Source organism: Meles meles, chromosome 1, assembly GCF_922984935.1.
Source record: "Meles meles chromosome 1, mMelMel3.1 paternal haplotype, whole genome shotgun sequence".
Lineage (NCBI taxonomy): Eukaryota > Metazoa > Chordata > Mammalia > Carnivora > Mustelidae > Meles > Meles meles.
The window spans coordinates 216356099-216374012 of NC_060066.1; the positions used below are offsets into that span (position 1 = coordinate 216356099).

At 59.0% G+C, this 17914-nt stretch overlaps 1 protein-coding gene across 3 annotated transcripts; it reads left to right on the forward strand.

Annotated features, from left to right (window-relative positions):
• The first annotated feature begins 1349 nt into the window (after positions 1–1349).
• LOC123945741 (cyclin-dependent kinase 11B) lies at positions 1350–16995 on the forward strand. Of its 3 annotated transcripts, none has more exons than XM_046010593.1 (20): positions 1350–1581; positions 2048–2171; positions 2714–2829; positions 3689–3816; positions 4859–4997; positions 10903–11039; positions 11488–11610; positions 11891–11986; positions 12063–12221; positions 12726–12791; positions 13251–13420; positions 13814–13904; positions 14802–14923; positions 15146–15251; positions 15540–15661; positions 15745–15852; positions 15930–16046; positions 16159–16307; positions 16392–16581; positions 16676–16995. In XM_046010593.1, exons 1-20 carry the CDS (start codon positions 1421–1423, stop codon positions 16766–16768), a joined length of 2517 nt encoding a protein of 838 aa, XP_045866549.1. In that variant the 5' UTR covers positions 1350–1420; the 3' UTR covers positions 16769–16995. The 3 variants fall into 3 exon arrangements, with proteins under 3 accessions (XP_045866549.1, XP_045866539.1, XP_045866558.1); XM_046010583.1 differs by having other exon boundaries at positions 1359–1581; positions 13245–13420; positions 16676–16994; XM_046010602.1 differs by lacking the exon at positions 1350–1581 and adding an exon at positions 1619–1899 and having other exon boundaries at positions 13245–13420; positions 16676–16994.
• The last annotated feature ends 919 nt before the right edge of the window (positions 16996–17914 follow it).

The window sequence follows — 17914 nt, forward strand, 5'->3', positions numbered from 1 at the left end:
GCCCCAGCTCCCCTGCCGAATCTGCCTGTTTCCCTCTCTCCGGGCTGCGGAGCCAAGCGCCGAGGGGAGGTTCTGCTGACCACCTGACCACAAGCCTTCCAGGTTGCCATCTCTGCAGAACTTATCCCCGTTTTCCTGAGGTTCTGACTGTGGGTTTAACGGAAACTGGATCGGTGCCCAGATTCCAAAAGGAGTTGGAAACTATTCTACTTGGTTAAGAAATAGTAATAGTAACCAGAAGCGCCCACTGTTTTAAAGACTTAAGTAATGTCCACATCCCGTGTGCGGCTCCATCTCACAGTACAAGCGGGAGCCACATGCTGCCCGGCTAAGCCCGCCACGTGCCCCCTTCTTTCTTTCCCAGTTTTTTTTTCCAAGATTTTATTTATTTGACAGCGATCACAAGTAGGCAGAGAGAGAAGAGGAAGCAGGCTCCCTGCTGAGCAGAGAGCTCGATGCGGGGCTCGATCCCAGGACCCTGAGATCGTGACCTGAGCCGAAGGCAGCGGCTCAATGCACTGAGCCACCCAGGCGCCCCTCTTTCCCAGTTTTGAGGAAAATCGGTGTTCACTGCTATTTTTTTTTTTAAAGATTTTATTTATTTATTTGACAGCGAGAGAGAGAGATCACAGGTAGGCAGAGAGGCAGGCAGAGAGAGAGAGAGAGAGAGAGGGAAGCAGGCTCCCCGCTGAGCAGAGAGCTCGATGCAGGGCTCGATCCCAGGACCCTGAGATCATAGCCTGAGCCGAAGGCAGAGGCTTTAACCCACTGAGCCACCCAGGCGCCCCTTCACTGCTATTTCTAGTCCCGTCTGAGTGCGAACCCGCCCGGGGCGTCCAGGGCGCTGGGCTGGGGAGGACGCGTCTCCGTGGCTTCCCCACACGGATGTCGGCTGGGAGCGGAACGCGGGCGGGGCTGCGGCCTGCGCCGGGGCAGTGCTCCGGGACTACGTCAGCTCTGGCCTCGGGCGCGTGGGTCAAGCCTGCTGCGGGGACACATCGCTGCGCCTCGGCCCGGCCCGGGGCTCCGGTTCTGCCGAAGTGCGAAACCGGGAGCCCTGTCCGCCTGCGTTTCCCTCGGGGGCCCTCCTGGGTCGGCGCGACGGAGCCGCGGGCGCCCGCAGTGCTCAGCACGGAGGAGAAAAGCGAGGGATGCCCCGTCCCCAGGAGCTCGGGGCGACCAGCTCGTCCCACTCGCCCTCTTCAAGCCCGAACTGGTCGCCATAGTGGGGACGCCTACCTCCCCGCCCCCGTCCCTGTCTCTGCGGCCCCCTGGGACCAGCAGGCCGGCCTGGCGCGGGGCGGGACAGGGACAGCCACCGGGCCCAGCGACGTGCGGGACGCGGCGGGTACGGGGAGGGGGGCGGGGGGCGCCGCCGCGGGTATTCCAGGACGGAAGTGACGCCAGGCCAGCGCGCCGGATGCCCTCTGTCCCGAGCCGGCGCCGGGCTCCGCCCCCGTGTGTCATCAGCCGGCGCCGACGCAGGAAGTGGCGACGCTACTGGCGCGCGCCGGGCGCTGTTTCTCCTCAGGCTCCGGGACCGGCGGCGGCGGTGGCGGCGGCAGCAGCAGCGGTGCAGGGGTGAGTGGCGGAGGGCCGGAACGAGCGGCGGGCGCAGCCAGCTCCCTGACCTCTCGCGTCCGGGCGTCGCTTCCCGCCTCGTCGCCCCGCGCGGAGCTGGGGGTTGAGGCGGCGTCGGGCCCGAACCCCGGCTCGCGGCGGCTGAGCCCGGGGGGCGAGGGTCCCGGCGCCGCGGCCGTGTCGCAGCGCCCCACCCCGGCTCCCGGACCCTCCTGACGGCCAGCCCGGTGCGCGGGGAGGACCGGGGAGCGCGCCGCGAGCTCCGCACGGAGGAGCTCATGTAGCCCCGGCGGGGCTGCCGTGAGCTCTGGCGGAAAGGTAACCGCGGGCGAGGGCGCGCCCCGGGCCGTCGGGGATGCCCCCGCGACGGCGGTCCGAGCGCGGGCGGCGCTGCCCCCGCGGGGCTGTGCCGGAGGCGGCGCGAGCCGGGCGGGGCGCCGCGTCCTGACGGGCTGTGCCCCCGCAGCGCCCTCACTCCAATGGGGGATGAGAAGGACTCCTGGAAGGTGAAGACGCTGGATGAGATCCTGCAGGAGAAGAAGCGGCGGAAGGAGCAGGAGGAGAAAGCGGAGATCAAACGCCTGAAGAACGTAAGGCGCGTCCCGGGCGCTTCTCCCGAGCGACGTCCCGTTTCTCGGCGCGTCTGCGCGCAGGAGCCGTGGCTTCCCGGGGTCGCAGGGGCGCCCGGGCCGGACGGCGGGACGGCGCGGCCGTGTGCGGGCGGCTGGGCTCGCCCCGCGGTGCTCGTGGCCGGTGACACCGTGTCCGGCTCGGTCCGCCCGGGGGCCGCGTCGGGGCTAACGTTTCGTCCCGCGTTCCCTTCGCGGCTTGCGTGATACCGTTCGGAGCAAGCGGGTGGCCGCGCGGGGTGTCGGCCAAGCAGGCTCCGGAGCCCGCACTCGCGACTCGCGGCTGAGCGGCCGGCGCAGCGCGCGTGGGGCAGCCGGTCTGGTGCGCAGACCCGGGCCGCTGGGCCTGGAGTCTCGTCCCTGCGGCGCCGCGCTGGGTCGAGCTTGCAGGGGTTCCTTCTGGCGTCGTGTGAGCTGGCGGGGAGGGCTTGGTGGTGTCTTCGGAGGTTGGCAGGCGTGGGTACCGGGAGAAGACACTGAGTGACTTTCTCCTCGCTTCGTAGTCTGATGACCGGGACTCCAAGCGGGATTCCCTGGAGGAAGGGGAGCTGAGGGACCACCGCATGGAGATTACCATCCGGAACTCACCGTACCGACGAGAGGACTCCATGGAAGACAGGTGGGGGAGAGGGACTCAGCGAGGAGCAGGGTCCCCGCCGCACCTGCTCTTCGCTTCGGAGCCGGCTGGGTCCCACCGCGGAGCTGGGGGCCCGTTGGGCTCTTCCCCGCATTACTTCAGAAACGTTTGTAGTTGTGACCTCACAGTCCAGGCCGACTCTGGGACCACTGCCCCCTCACCCGTCTTAGGAAGGTTCAGCTGAGTGTGTATCTCTTTTCGTGCACTCAGCCTTCAGTTAAGGTCACACCATCCGCAAGCTACATTTATTCATTTGTTTACTTATTTGTAAGGATTTTTATTTATATTTTTGACTCATTCTCATACCCATGGTCAGCACCAAAGTATTCATCATCAGAAAGTTGAAGCCGGCGTAACCAGAAAGTAAGGTACAGAGACATAGATCAAGTCTTCCAGGGTTCCAGTCATACAGGCAGTTGAAGATATTGTTGAGGGGCCCTTTGGGGTCATTAAGTTTTATTAAGATTGTGACACCTGTATTCTAACACCTTTATTGATACGTACACGATAAGGTGTGTGTGTGTGTACACGGAGTGTGCGGTTGGAGATACTGGTACGTACTTGTGCAGTTATGGTCACGGTAAGGAACATGTCCACCGCCCCTAAACGTTCCTGAGTCTTACAGTTCCATGTGGATGTTGATTTTTCACGTACACTTCTGATCTGAGTCTGTATTTGATAATCGTTTCGGCCTAAGTTTAATAGTTAACAGTGCGTAAAATGATGGTAGATTGGACTCTTGTGTTCTGAACGGTGCGTGTTTCTGGGGCGGAGGAGCTCCGTGGCGCCCCGACTCCCCGCGTTACTCTCGAGCATGATGTGATGCTGTCGTGTATTTCAGAGGAGAGGAGGATGATTCTTTGGCTATCAAACCACCGCAGCAAATGTCTCGGAAAGAAAAGGCTCATCACAGGAAAGATGAAAAGAGGAAAGAGAAACGTAGGCATCGTAGCCATTCAGCAGAAGGGGGTACAGAAGTTTATCTTATTTTTACTTTTATTTCTTTTTGGTATCATGTTCAGGTGTGGTCTATTTCCTGTATCACGATCTGCTCATTCCTCCAGAGAACAGTTGAAAGAAAAGAGAAAGTAAAATTTTAGCTGAAAGCATAAATTTATTATAGATCATTCCAAATGGCTGTTTCATTTTCCTTCTGGTGTCTTTTTCTCCTTGTTACGTTGTTGTGGGTTCATTTAAACATAATATTGTGTTAATTCAACAAATGTAGGGAATCTGTATGCATTTTTTATAGCGATTCAGTGTTGAATTACCTGAAGAAAGAAAGATCTTTGATCAAGTCCCAATGGGTTTGATCTCCCACCATTATTAAGGGTTCTTAGGATGTTGGGAAACATGGCCCCGGCACCCCGTTTAAGTGTCATTGTTACAAATGCAGTTGATGAGCGTGGTTCTGTCATACAAGATGGAAATCCACCAGGAGTTGAGCTCTGTCCTGGGTTCTTTACGAACGATGCTGGTGGTGGTGCTTAATTACAGAACTGGTGTACAGCTGAGCCCTGAACAGCACGGGCTGGAACTCCATGGTCCGCTTGTACATGGATGTTTCCCGGTAACCGCAGGACAGGGCCGTAAATGCACTTCCCCTTCTTGTTTTTCTGACGATGATCTCTCGGGTGTAGCTCACACAGTTGGAACAGTGCGGTGGGGGACAAGTGACACAGAAGACACGTCGTCAGGAAAGCCTCTGGTCAGCAGTAGGCTGTTCGTAGCTGAGTGCTCAGGACTCATAATTACCCTTGGGTTTCCGGCTGCGTTGGGTGCATGTGCCCCTGCCCTGTGTTCAGGGCTCAGCTGTCGTCCAGTCGCAGTTGATTTAATACAGAAAGTCGAAAGACAGGATGAAGTTACAATTCTGTTCAGTAGTCACCACCTTATTTTCCCCTGATTTGGAGGCTCCAAGTCATTCATTAAAATTCTTCTCTTCACTCTGTATTTGCAAATTACGTTTTGGGAATTGGGCCCCTTTGCGTGACACTTTGTTTCTCCTTAGGGAAGCATGCCAGAGCGAAGGAAAAGGAGCGCGAGCACGAGCGCCGGAAACGGCACCGAGAGGAACAGGACAAGGCTCGTCGGGAATGGGAGAGGCAGAAGAGGAGGGAGATGGCCCGGGAACACTCCAGAAGGGAGAGGTGAGTGAACGCAGTGTTAAGGAGCCCAAATGGAGCGCTCCTGGGGACAGCAGCCCGTCGGGGTGGCAGAAGAGACCATCTTGACACACAGTGACCTTGCAGCGTAACACAGATATGGCACGGAAGTGCTTGTGGGCCCAGAGTCCCAGTGCAGTGAACGTGTGGTGGTGCTTGTCAAGAGATTTGTCCCGAAGGGATTAAGTTTTTATTGCATCTCGAAGACAGAAATAGGTGTGAATCTTCCTGAGAAAAGACCATGAAAGGAATGGAACTCTGGGTGTCGCTTTCTCCGGGTGGAGGCTGCTGGGGAAGGTACTCAGGAGGCAGGCCATGCCGGCAGTGCCTGAGATTCCGTGTGAGAGTGCGATGTGGACCTGAGGGAAGGGGCATTGCTGGCAGGAGCTGGTCTGAGGTAGGGATTCGGACACAAGGAATGAAGCCAAACAGTGGAGAGGGGAAGGAAGATAGAGGAGGGAGAAGTGATCTTCCTGGGCCTCTCAGCTGATGATGGGTAAGGAGGAGGAGGAGCTGTAAATACCTCTGAGCTTGATGCATCAGGATAGGGCACGCCTCGTGAGAGGATGGGGGGTACTGGATTCGAGGCATGGTAGTGAGGCCCTCTCGGAGACAGCCCAGTGCACATGTAGGAATTCTGAATTCCTACACCCAAGTCAGAATCTACACCCAAGAGAAGTCTAGTTTAGGGTGATTTCTGCAGAAGTACTTACTGAGTGCATGGTCTGTACCAAGCTGTGTTCTAGGTGGCCTAAGCCAGGAAAACTAAGGCAATACATGGCTTGGGGTTCTCTAACGGACTGTAGACTGCAGATTACTCTGTAGTTCTTTCAGACAAAGGGAAACCCAGAGGCCTGGGAGCTGAGACGCCAGACTCTTGGACCTTTGTGTCTAAGCACACCTCTGTGGGTCGGATTCCCAGAGGAAAGCTTCTGTATAGCCCCAGACCTGTTCATAAGGGCCAGATGTGAATAGGAGGGCCCCCTCTGCCTGTTGAGGTCGTTTCCAGAGGAAGCCTGGTGGCCGGCCTGCTACAAGGAAGGGAGAAGTGGGAGGGTGGATGTTGCCGACGTTCCCGGCAACAAAGGCCGAAGGGGCGAACTGAAGAAGGTATGACAAGAGCCTTTGTTCTCGTGGAGGTGGTGTGGGATGGGACAAACTGAGTCTTCAGGTGAAGGTCGGAGATCACGAGGTGAGCAGAGCTTTGTGGCCAGGTTACGGCGAGCATGTGAATCGCCCACGTCTGCCCGGCTCTGTGCTGACTCAGTTTAGGACGGGCATAGCTGTGCTCACACCGCGGTGACCCCAGGAAGCCAAGCTTGAAAATAAAAAACGTATCGGAAAAAAAGAGCAGTGGCTGCACTCTAGTCCGGAGACAGAGTTCACAGATGAGCACAGCATGTTACCAAACAGCAACTAAGAGGAAAAATGAGAACCCAGAGTTACTACAGTGTGTTAACCGAAATGTCCAGGTTTCTTTCTCTCTCTCTCTCTCTTCTTTCTTTCTTTTTTTAAGATTTTTGTTAGAGGGCCGCCTGGGTCATTTAGTCGGTTAAATGTCTGCATTCAGCCCAGGGTCCTGGGATCGAGCCCTGCGTTGGCCTCCCTGCTCAGCCTCTCCCTCTGCTTCCCCTGCATGTGTGCGCTCACGCTCGCTCTCTCTCTCTCACTCATTCAAATAAAGTCTCAAAAAAAAAAATTTTGTTAGAGTGCCCCTGAAATATGTCCAGTTTTTTCTTTTTTTTTTTTAAGATTTTTATTTATTTATTCAACAGAGATCACAAGTAGGCAGAGAGAGGCAGGGAATCAGGCTCCCCGCGGTGCAGAGAGCCCGACGTGGGACTCCATCCCAGGACCCCAGGACCATGACCCGAGCTGAAGGCAGAGGCTTAGTGCACTGAGCCACCCAGGCACCCCTGAAATATGTCCAGTTTTCAACAAAAAGTTTTGAGACATAAATAGGAAAGTGTGACTCTGTCTGAAGGAAGAAAAGCATCAGTAGAAACCGAGTGTTCCGCATTAGCAAGGAACTTGAAATGGAGCAATAGAAATCATGCTTTCTGGGCGCCTGGGTGGCTCGGTGGGTTGAAGCCTCTGCCTTCGGCTCGGGTCGTGGTCTCGGGGTCCTGGGATCGAGCCCCGCATCGGGCTCTCTGCTTGTCGGGGAGCCTGCTTCCTCCTCCTCTCTCTCTGCCTACTTGTGATCTTTGTCTGTCAAATAGATAAATAAAATCTTAAAAAAAAAAAAGAAATCATGCTTTCTGAAGAGTGGAGAGAATTGGGGCGTCTGGGGGGCTCAGGGGGTTAAAGCCTCTGCCTTCGGCTCAGGTCATGATCTCAGGGTCCTGGGATCGAGCCCCACATCGGGTTCTCTGCTCAGCGGGGAGCCTGCTTCCTCCTCTCTCTCTGCCTGCCTCTCTGCCTAGTTGTGATCTCTGTCTGTCAAATAAATAAAATCTTAAAAAAGAAAAAAAACCTGTGGGTCAGCATCTGTTCTTCCCACACCATGTAATCAGTGGTCCCAGGAGAGCAGAGGGAAGCAGCACAAAGATGTCTCTTTAAATAACGCCCGAGAACGTCTCAGATTTGATGAAAAACATTTATCGACACATCCTAGAAGCTCAGTACCCCAAGTAGGATCCATAAAGTGACATCTTAGTGAAACTGGTGAAAGCCAGAGAAAAATCTTGAAGCAGGAGAAAAGTCTTCATAGAAGGCGGGCTTCAGTGTGATTGATGGCTGACTTCTCAGAGTCAGTGGGGGCCGGAAGGCGGTGGCGTGGCAGGTCCCACTGCCGAAACAAAGCCTGGCAACCAGGAATTTTGTATCCAGCAAAACTCTTCTTCCAAAGTGAGGGTAATAAGAAAGATAAACCGATGGAATTCATTATTAACAAGACCTGCCGTAAATACTCAAGGAAGACCTTTGTGTTGAATGGAAATCACAGCAGAAGGTATCAAAGTCAGGAAGAAAAGACGAGCACTGGAAATGGTAAAGGCTCGGGTTAACAGAATCTACAAATGTTTCTTCTCACGTCTTAATTTCCGTAAGAGACACGATTGCATGGAACAGTGACGAGTGCAGTGCTGCGGTGCGGCGCCGTTCGTGGGCTGCACAGAGAACGGGGAGGGCCCGAGCTCTTCCGCACGGGGCTCCTGCATTCTCTGCGATGAAGTGAGTCTGAGAAGATGCGCGCCGCCCATCCTGGAGCAGCCACGGAGAGAGGGACTGACTTGTGCGAACGGGACTTGGCAGGGTTTTCTGAAAACCCTTACTTAAACCAAAAAGACAGAAGGCATAAAATTCAAACAAGAACAGAAAGCAGATTCAGCCAAATCCATAATTACGTGAGATGTGGCGTGGTTTGTGTACCTCAGAGGAGAGGTTCTTCGACAGCCAAGCAAGATCCAGGATGTTTTCTGTAAGGAGAACCTCTGCGTCCGGGACAGAAGTAAGTCAAAAGTGAACATCGGGACAGAGACGTCCCACACCCGCAGCAGCCGCAGAGCACAAGTGGCTCAGTGACCGGTCACGTGACAGCCCGACCAGCGCCGACCCGGGCTTCCCCGCGACGGGTCCGCACGGCAGAAGGGAGCGGCGGCCGCGGACGTGTACGTGCCTGACGGCTGAAGGGAGCAGTGGGTCACTCGTCATGCCTGTGGCAGTTTCAGTCCCGTGTTGTCACTGTTGGCAGAACGACCGGAGAGAAGGATGTAAAACATCTGGAAAGTAGCCTGCACAGGCTCGATCTCACCGACCTCGCACAGAGCGCCCACAGCCAGCTGCGGGTACGCACTCGGAAAGGGAAGGTTGTGCCGCGTGGATCCCACGTGGGCCGCACAGCAAGTTTCCAATCTGAGAACTGAGGTCGTAGAAAATATACCCTCTTCCCACAAAAGGGCTAGAGTAGAAATCAACACGAAGAAACAGACCTGAGGGGATCCTCGAATGTTTAGAATTCCCACAGTCCTTTTCTGAATAACCTACGACCCAAATACATCACAAGGAAACACAAGGGCCTGGGGGCTCTGTCGGTCAAGCTTCCGACTTGATCTCAACTCAGGTCTTGGTCTCAGGGTCGCCTCCCTGAACATGAAACCTACTGGAAGAAGAAAAAAACATTTTGAACTGACTGAAAACAGAAGCAGGATGCCCAGAGTTAGTGATGCAGAAAAGGCTGTGCATGGAGTGAGACGTTCTGGCTTGTAGGCACTGATAACAGAGACGTTGTCGGGTCAGCAGCCCAGTCTCACCCTTAGCAGAAGAGAGAGGCAGACTCAACCCAAAGAAAGCAGGAGGAATAGCCACAGGATCCCAAGCGCAAAGAAACGGGCTCGTGGGGCAGGCTAGGAGCTGGCCACAGGTGCGCACGACGGGCCTGTCAGGCGATGGGTGTATTTTCGAACTGGCTCATGGTGACGGCTGCACGACTTCATGCGTTCACGAGAAATGGAATTCTCTGCTTGGATCTCGTGTCGTGTTACAGCTTTTATCTCACAGCAGTTTGGCCTCGGGCACTCACAGAATAGTGCCTGGAATCCCAGGCTTCCGCAGCAGGACCCTCTGAGGGGCCCCGGAGTCAGCACAGGCCTGGGGACCGGACCGCAGGCCTTGTTCCATTTTCGCCATTGTTCATGCTCATTTCTGCTTGTGTATGCTGGTGCTTACTTTCTTCTTTTTCAACGTACCGGCTCTTTTATGTTTGGACATAACTGTAGGGACGTGAAAATTGACTGCAACTGGCCCGTTGGCGCTGTTTGCCTGTGTTGTGGGGCAGGCCGCACACGCGGTCCTTGCTGACTCACCGCCTTCGCGAAGCGGCTTTTTTCCCACTGCCTTTCACATGCCACACTCGTGCCTGCTGGGCCGGTGAACCGCCTGGGGTCCGTCTGCCGCGGAATCCAGTGAGGAGGAGGGACAGGGCCCAGGCCTGCGTCCAGATCCTCCTCCCCGCCTTCCCGAGGTGGACTCCTCCACCCCCGCTGTAGGCCCTGAAGACCTAGAACGCCGTAAAGGTGGATGTAAGCAGCTCTGTTGGCCACCCCTAGCAGGCCCGCCAGACCGGCGTCCAGAAGCACTGGGCTCATTGTGCCAGCATTTGCTTTCCTCCTCCTCCTCCTCCTCCTCCTCTTTGTCCTCTTCTTCTTCGACTCTATTTATTTATTTGACAGAGAGAGATCACAAGTAGGCAGAGAGAGAGAGGGGGAAGCAGGCTCCTGCTGAGCAGAGGGCCCGATGCGGGGCTCAATCCCAGGCCCCCGAGGTCATGACCCGAGCCCAAGGCAGAGGCTCAACCCACTGAGCCACTCAGGCACCCCTTTCTTCTTTTTTTAAAAAATTTTATTCATTTCAGGGGCACCTGGGTGGCTCAGTCAGTGAAGCCTCTGTCTTCAGCCCAGGGCATAATCCTGGCTTCCTGGGATCAAGCCCCGCATCGGGTTCCCTGCTTGGTGGGGAGCCTACTGGGTCCTCTCCCTCTGCCTGCTGTTCCCTGCTTGTGCGTGAGCTCTCTCTCTCGACCTCTCAGTCTCTGTCAATCGATAAAAGTGTTTTTAAAAAGAAAAACTTTTATTTGAGAGAGAGGAAGTGTACAAACAGGGAGGGGGCGGAGATAGGGAGATAAGCAGACTCTGCGCCGGCCATGGAGCCTGACGCGGGGCTCTGTCTCATGACCCCAAGGCCAAATCAAGAGCGTGACGCTCCGCGGCTGAGCCCCGGCGCCGCTCGCTCAGTTGTGTCGCGTCTGTCAGGACGTGTGCACGGGTATCGGCGGCTTTGAAAAGCCCTTCATGGTTTGAATAACGTAAATGGGCGATTTTTAGGTTTGAACAGAAAGCGCTTGGGGTGAGAAGGGAAGACTGGAGAGAGCGTTGGCCTGTGCTCGTTGCAGGGACCGCCTCGAGCAGCTGGAGAGGAAGCGGGAGCGGGAGCGGAAGATGCGGGAGCAACAGAAGGAGCAGCGGGAGCAGAAGGAGCGGGAGCGGCGGGCCGAGGAGCGGCGCAAGGAGCGCGAGGCCCGCAGGGAAGGTGCGGGCGGGCGCGCCTTATGGCTGGGGTGCTGCTCCCGTGGGCGAGCTCAGGGCCCCACGAACGACCCTGAGGGATGAGGTGCTCCGGACAGTGGCCGTGCGATGCGGGGGCAGGCCTTGGGGCTCAGGAGTTGAGCTTGACCGTGTGGTCCCCTGCCAAGGAGTGCCGTGGGCGCTTGAAGTGTGCGGGGAGGGTGCGCGGCACCGGGCCGCCGTGTGCGCTGCCCGCACTGGCCAGGCACAGGCTTGAAGAGGTGGGTCATGGCCCCTTCCTTTCTGACCCGTGGAGAGGAGTCTGGAAGGTCCTCGTGGGTCCCCAGGGACACCCTCCAGCCTCTGTCGCCAGAGCTCTGAGCACCTGTCCTGCGTCACCCCCAGCAGGGGTGCGGCGGGCCCTGCTGGAGAGGGTGCTGCAGCCCCGCCTCCCGCTGTGCTCTGTGCCGCAGTGTCCGCCCATCACCGGACCGTGAGAGAAGACTACGGCGACAAAGTGAAAGCAAGCCACTGGAGTCGCAGCCCGCTGCGGCCGCCCCGGGAGAGGTTTGAGCTGACAGACGGCCGGAAGCCAGGTGAGGGTGCGTGGGGCCTGCCCGCGGGCCAGCATGGCGTGGCTCTCGGCAGACAGCCTTCACGAAAACCTGCTTCTGTTGCACACTGAGACGGGCTGTGGCGCTCGCGGACGGCGCGGTGGGACGGTCCTTAGTGTGCTGCACGGTGTGAGAGCGGGCCTCCCGCTCGGTGGGGGCCGTGTGTCACAGGCCACAGTCAGCCTCTGCAGGAAAGATGCCATCGGGTCTTGTTTGTGGTCACACGCTTCCCACGTTCAACTTTGATGGTTTGTTTCCTAAGTGAAGGAAGAGAAGACGGAAGAGCGAGACCTGCTGTCAGACCTGCAGGACGTCAGTGACAGCGAAAGGAAAACCAGTTCTGCCGAGTCCTCGTCAGGTACGCGCCGGCTCCGCGGCCGCGCAGGGAGGGCTGCCCGTCCCGCTGTGCGCTCCCAACTGTTTTCTTCCCAAAGCGGAGTCGGGGTCGGGTTCGGAGGAGGAAGAGGAGGAGGAGGAGGAGGAGGAGGAGGAAGAGGAAGAGGAGGGGAGCAGCAGTGAAGAGTCGGAGGAGGAGGAAGAGGAGGAGGAGGAGACGGGCAGCAACTCCGAGGACGCGTCGGGACAGTCGGCCGGTGAGGAGGGCGTGGGGCTCCCACCGTCTCTTCGGGGTTTACAGACTGCAGAGGGGTCACTGGCACTCTCAGTTCAAAAATGCTCCCGAGGGGCGCCTGGGTGGCTCAGTGGGTTAAGCCGCTGCCTTCCGCTCTGGTCATGATCCCAGGGTCCTGGGATCGAGTCCCGCATCGGGCTCTCTGCTCAGCGGCTATAGCCTGCTTCCCCCCCTCTCTCTGCCTGCCTCTCTGTCTACTTGTGGTCTCTGTCAAATTTAAAAAAAAAAAAAAAAAAATTAAAAAAACAAAAACAAAAATGCTCCCGAATGGAAAATGCTTTGGTATCTGGGATTCCCATTAGACCCCAAAAGTGATTATTTACAGTGGTTTTTGCTTTCCGTTAGCTAAAGCAGACCCTTGTTTGTGCCCATGGAGGGTCTGAAGAGCCCTAGAATGAGGCCAAGCCCAAACCTGTGCGGGGCCCAGGCCCTGCAGGTGTGAGCAGACGCCCGCTCTGTCTTGCAGAGGAAGTGAGTGAGGACGAGATGAGTGAGGACGGAGAGCGGGAGAGTGAGAACCACGTCCTGGTCGGTGAGCGGCACCCCCGCAAGGCTGCTCCCCAGCTCTGTGACCCTTTCCAAAGCCAGCAGGTCACCGTCTGGTGCGCGTACCCCTCACCCGAGGCACAGGCAGCCAGCTCCCTGAGAGACCCGCTTGTGACCGTGGAGGGCCGGCGTCCCTGAGTCCTCAGCATCCCCGTGGCTTAGACACGGCAGGGAGACAGCAGCCGGGCTGGGCCCTCTGGGCCTGAGACGAGTCCCGGCTGTGTCGCCTTGGAGCCCCGGCTCCGGGCGGCGGCCCCCAGGCCCCCGGCTGAGCTGGTGAACCCCAAGACCCCAGAGCCCTCAGTCCAGGGTGTGGGGTGTACACATCTGGAGCGGCTTCTGCGGCTCTGGCATGCGCTTGGTGTCCCCCCGCCCCAAAGCACAGAGGGACGATGATACTGCTCATTCCTGGTTCCACGGTTGGGTTTAACGTTTGAAGTTCCAGAATCCCGGTTTGACCGAGACTCCGGAGAAAGTGAGGAAGGGGAGGAAGAAGCCGGCGAGGGCACTCCGCAGAGCAGCGCCCTGACTGAAGGCGACTTTGTGCCCGACTCTCCTGCCTTGTCACCCATTGAACTCAAACAGGAGCTGCCCAAGTACCTCCCCGCCCTGCAGGTCAGGCAACCCTCCACCCCAGGGTGGCTCGGCTTGGCCGACAGCGGATAGCGCTGGGGATTGAGAGCGGGGCCTTGGCAGTGGGCACCTGCCACTGGGCCACCCGTGCCGCGAGGGAAGGTGCCGGGGCTTTGGCGGTGGCGTCCCTGGTGTTATCTTAGCGCAGAGCGGGCAGGCCAGGCCTGGCTCAGAAGGGTGCGCCCGGGACCAGGTTTTATGGCAGGCGGTTTTATTTCTTGACCCGGGAGCACGTGCTCCCCGAGGAAGCCGGGCGGGGGGGGGGCGCTGCGGCACTCCCACCAGCCGCGTTCGGGGCAGGGCCTGCTGCCCCAGCTCCATGCAGCTGTGAGCGCGGCCGCGGCCGCTGCGTCCTCACGGCGTGCTTCCTTCCAGGGGTGTCGCAGCGTGGAGGAGTTCCAGTGCCTGAACAGGATTGAAGAAGGCACTTACGGGGTGGTGTACAGAGCAAAGGACAAGAAAACAGGTGCAGGATCGAGTGGTCCCCCAAGGTGGGGGAGGGGAGGTGTAGGGTAGGAACCACGTGGCACAGAGAACCTGTCCTCGGGCAGGAAGGAATTTCTCCTAAGGAGCATCGTCCTTGGGCAAACCCACCGCACCTTCTCAGGCCTGGCATGTTTCCCCTGCACAGTCTTGCTGGGCCCACGTGGACTCTGGGAGGGAGGCAGGGCGTTCTGCTTAAGCCACAGCCAGCTTGCAGGGACTGAGATCCAAGCCCGGTCCATCCTGGCCCTTGGCACCCTCAGTGTCCAGGTCTTTGGACACGCAGTTCCGACTCTCCTGGGAGTCTTCCCTCCGCAGGTGCCCAGTCACGGCCTCACCTTACCTGGCGAGCAGCAGCTAGTGACTCACGGGCGCCTGAGCAGTTGACTCCTTGATGTCTGTGGAGTCCAGAGGTCAGCCTGCTCATGAGGCTCTGCTGCTTGCTTGTGGCGGCAGGTGCCTCGGCTCCAGGGGAAGTGGAGTCTGCTTGGAGTGCTAGCACCTGAACAGGCGTGTGAGCCGGGGCCTGGAAGCTTCCCTGGCAGCGCGTCTGGGTCTTGGAAGCTCAGGGAGGCCACTTGAGATCTTGAGACCCTGGTGAATGTTCTGTGTGGGGATGTTGAGGTTTGCGGTGTCTCCTGGCAAACCACAGCAGGGACAGAGAGAATGGGAAATCCTTACCTATTTTGGATGAAAGCTGGTTTGGAAATAAGCCTCATGTTTCTTTCGGGGTAGCAGGTTTGGGCTTTTTCTCTTGGTGCGGGTGTGAGACAGCCGTGAAAGCGAGGCTTCCCTGCGCACAAGAAGCACTTCCCGAGCCCCAGCCAAGTGCGTGTGCGCGGAGGGAGGTGTCCTCAACCTGCCTCCGAACTGTTTTCAGATGAGATTGTGGCTTTGAAGCGGCTGAAGATGGAGAAGGAGAAAGAGGGCTTTCCGATCACATCTCTGAGGGAGATCAACACCATCCTTAAGGCGCAGCACCCCAACATCGTCACGGTCCGGGTAAGGCCTCCCGGGTGACCCCAAGGGCAGCCTGGGGTCAGGCTCACCCGTGTCATGCAAAAATGGAGTCTTGGTGTCCCCGCCACGTCAGCCCCTTGACGGTTACCACACCTAACAGGTCCCTGCCGTCTGTGTGTGCCTAGGCCTCAGGAGTCAGCGGTTACAGGGCTGGGGCCTAGAGGTGACCCCCAGGTGACTCACCTGCCGGCTTTTGTCTCTCAGGAAATAGTTGTGGGCAGCAACATGGACAAGATCTACATCGTGATGAACTACGTGGAACACGACCTCAAGAGCCTCATGGAGACCATGAAGCAGCCTTTCTTGCCAGGTGGGGCCTGCGGGCACGGCGGGCACAGCCCCGAGTCACTCCTACAGCTGTGGCCCTCTGGCTGCTGTCCCCCACCAGGAACATCCCCCCCCTCGGGCCGCCTGGGCTGCAGACAGTGTCCCTGACCTTGTAACTGACGCGCTCCCAGTGCGCGCGCGCGCGTGCGCGTGTGCAGGCGCCTCAGGGCTGTGCCGAGCTGGGCACGCTCCCAGGACAAATGTACCCGAGGAGCCTGGTCGCTGCTGAGGCAGGCAGATGACCTAGGACCATGACCCCACTGCCCTCTAGGGGAGGTGAAGACCCTGATGATCCAGCTGCTGCGGGGTGTGAAGCACCTGCATGACAACTGGATCCTGCACCGGGACCTCAAGACCTCCAACCTGCTGCTGAGCCACGCGGGCATCCTCAAGGTGGGTCCCCGCGGCTCACCCTCGGGGCTGCCCCCCACCTGGGCCTCCGTGGCCTGCCCACAGCCCGCCCTCTGTCCTTGCAGGTCGGGGATTTCGGGCTGGCAAGGGAATACGGGTCCCCTCTGAAGGCCTACACCCCAGTTGTGGTGACCCTGTGGTACCGTGCCCCGGAGCTGCTGCTTGGCGCCAAGGTGAGTGCTGGGGGCTGGGGGACCTGACCTGTGCTCGCTGCCCATGCAGCCCCCTGAGCGCACCCCTGGACCCCCAGGAGTACTCCACGGCTGTGGACATGTGGTCGGTGGGCTGCATCTTTGGGGAGCTGCTGACCCAGAAGCCGCTTTTCCCTGGGAAGTCAGAAATCGATCAGATCAACAAAGTGTTTAAGGTGCGTCTGTGGCTCCCGTTGCAAAGCGCCCTGCCTGGCACATGCCGCACCCGGGGCCAGAGCCTCCCCTGCAGGCCGGGGCCGTTCTGAGATCCATCTGTCTGTCTCTCAGGACCTGGGTACCCCCAGTGAGAAAATCTGGCCTGGCTACAATGAGCTCCCCGCGGTCAAGAAGATGACCTTCACCGAGTATCCCTACAACAACCTCCGCAAACGCTTTGGGGCGCTGCTCTCAGACCAGGGCTTTGACCTCATGAACAAGTGTGTGAACCTGTGGGTGCACCCCCTCCCCCCTGCCCTGACCCCCACCCCTGGGCTGGACGCCAAGGGCTCCTCTTCCCCCAGGTTCCTAACCTACTTCCCTGGGCGGAGAGTCAGTGCAGAGGACGGCCTCAAACATGAGTATTTCCGAGAGACCCCCCTCCCCATCGACCCCTCGATGTTCCCCACGTGGCCTGCCAAGAGTGAGCAGCAAAGGGTCAAGCGTGGCACGAGCCCACGGCCCCCAGAGGGAGGCCTGGGGTACAGCCAGCTGGTGAGGGGCCGGGCTGGCGGAGGAGGGAAGATGCGGGGGCTCCCCGAGGCGAGGCTGGCCCGGCAGGGACCCCACAGTGCCACTTGCTCCCCAGGGCGACGACGACCTGAAGGAGACGGGTTTCCACCTCACGACCACCAACCAGGGGGCCTCGGCCGCGGGCCCCGGCTTCAGCCTCAAGTTCTGAGGTCTGGCGCGGAGCCCACACCAGCCCCGTGGGGGCCGCCCAGCAAGACTTGGCCGGGACCAGGGCGGGTGCCGGAGGCAGCGCGCCTGTCCGGCCCCAGGCCCTGCTCCGCCGGGACGCCGCTGCCAGGGCTGGCGTGGCTGCAGGTCTCCACCTCAAGTCTCTGACCGCCCGCCTCGTTTGCTTTTCCATGTTTTGTTTTATCTTGGCTTGTAAATTTGTAGAATTAAATCACATTTTCCTCGTTGTGGAAGGAAAGGCTGTATTTTTTCGAATGTGTCAGACTTGCCGCAGGGAGTGGAGGCGGCGACCAGCAGAGGCCAGTGCCGACCGCGCACCCTCGACACGCATCGCCGCGGGCCGACTGGCCTTGCTGTGGAATGAAGTCGGGGGGGGGGGGGGCAGGAATTTTCTACTTTTGATCTTCAGGCTCCTGCTTCACAGCCTCCCGCCCCTCACTCAGGGCATCCGTGGCCCCGGGCCCCTCGAGCCGGCGCGCAAGCTCCTGGCCACAGCGGGTTTTGTACGAAGTTGTTAACGCGTTTGCAGATGGCAGTAAAGCGTTCTTGGAGGAAAGCTCTGGCACGTCCTTCCGCAGCTGGCCCCTAGCGAACAAGGCCTGCCCTCGTGCTGCCTGCGGGGCCTGGGCCCGCGTTCTCGGGGTGGAGGCCGGGAAGGAAGGGCAGCCTCGGACCCCGTGTTGGCCGGGCTCTTCCCGGCCTGCCAGCTCTCGAGCTCCCAGCCTAGCGGGACGGGGCGTCGCCGTGGCAAAGGGGGGTGCTGGCCACTGCCCAGGGCGTCCACCAGCCCCACCCGGTCCCTTCTGTTGGCACCGGCCGCTCCTCCCCCAACTCCGGTGTGGGCCCTCCCTCTCGGGCCTCACTTGCCCCACCCCACCCCCACTCCTTTGGCAGCCTTGCGGGCACCGCGGCCTGCCCTTCTCGGCCTTCCTGCCTCCCGCGCCCCTGAGCAAACCCCGGACCCTCCCAGGGACCCCCGGGCTGCCTGGGCTCAGCCTGCTCTCCTGGGGCTGCTTCCACATTGCGCCTTCGTTTACCCCATTTCCCCAGGACCGGCCGGGAAAAGCCCGCCTTGGCCCGGGCCTCCAAGGACCACATCCTCACCCCAAGGAACCGTGGGGAAGTT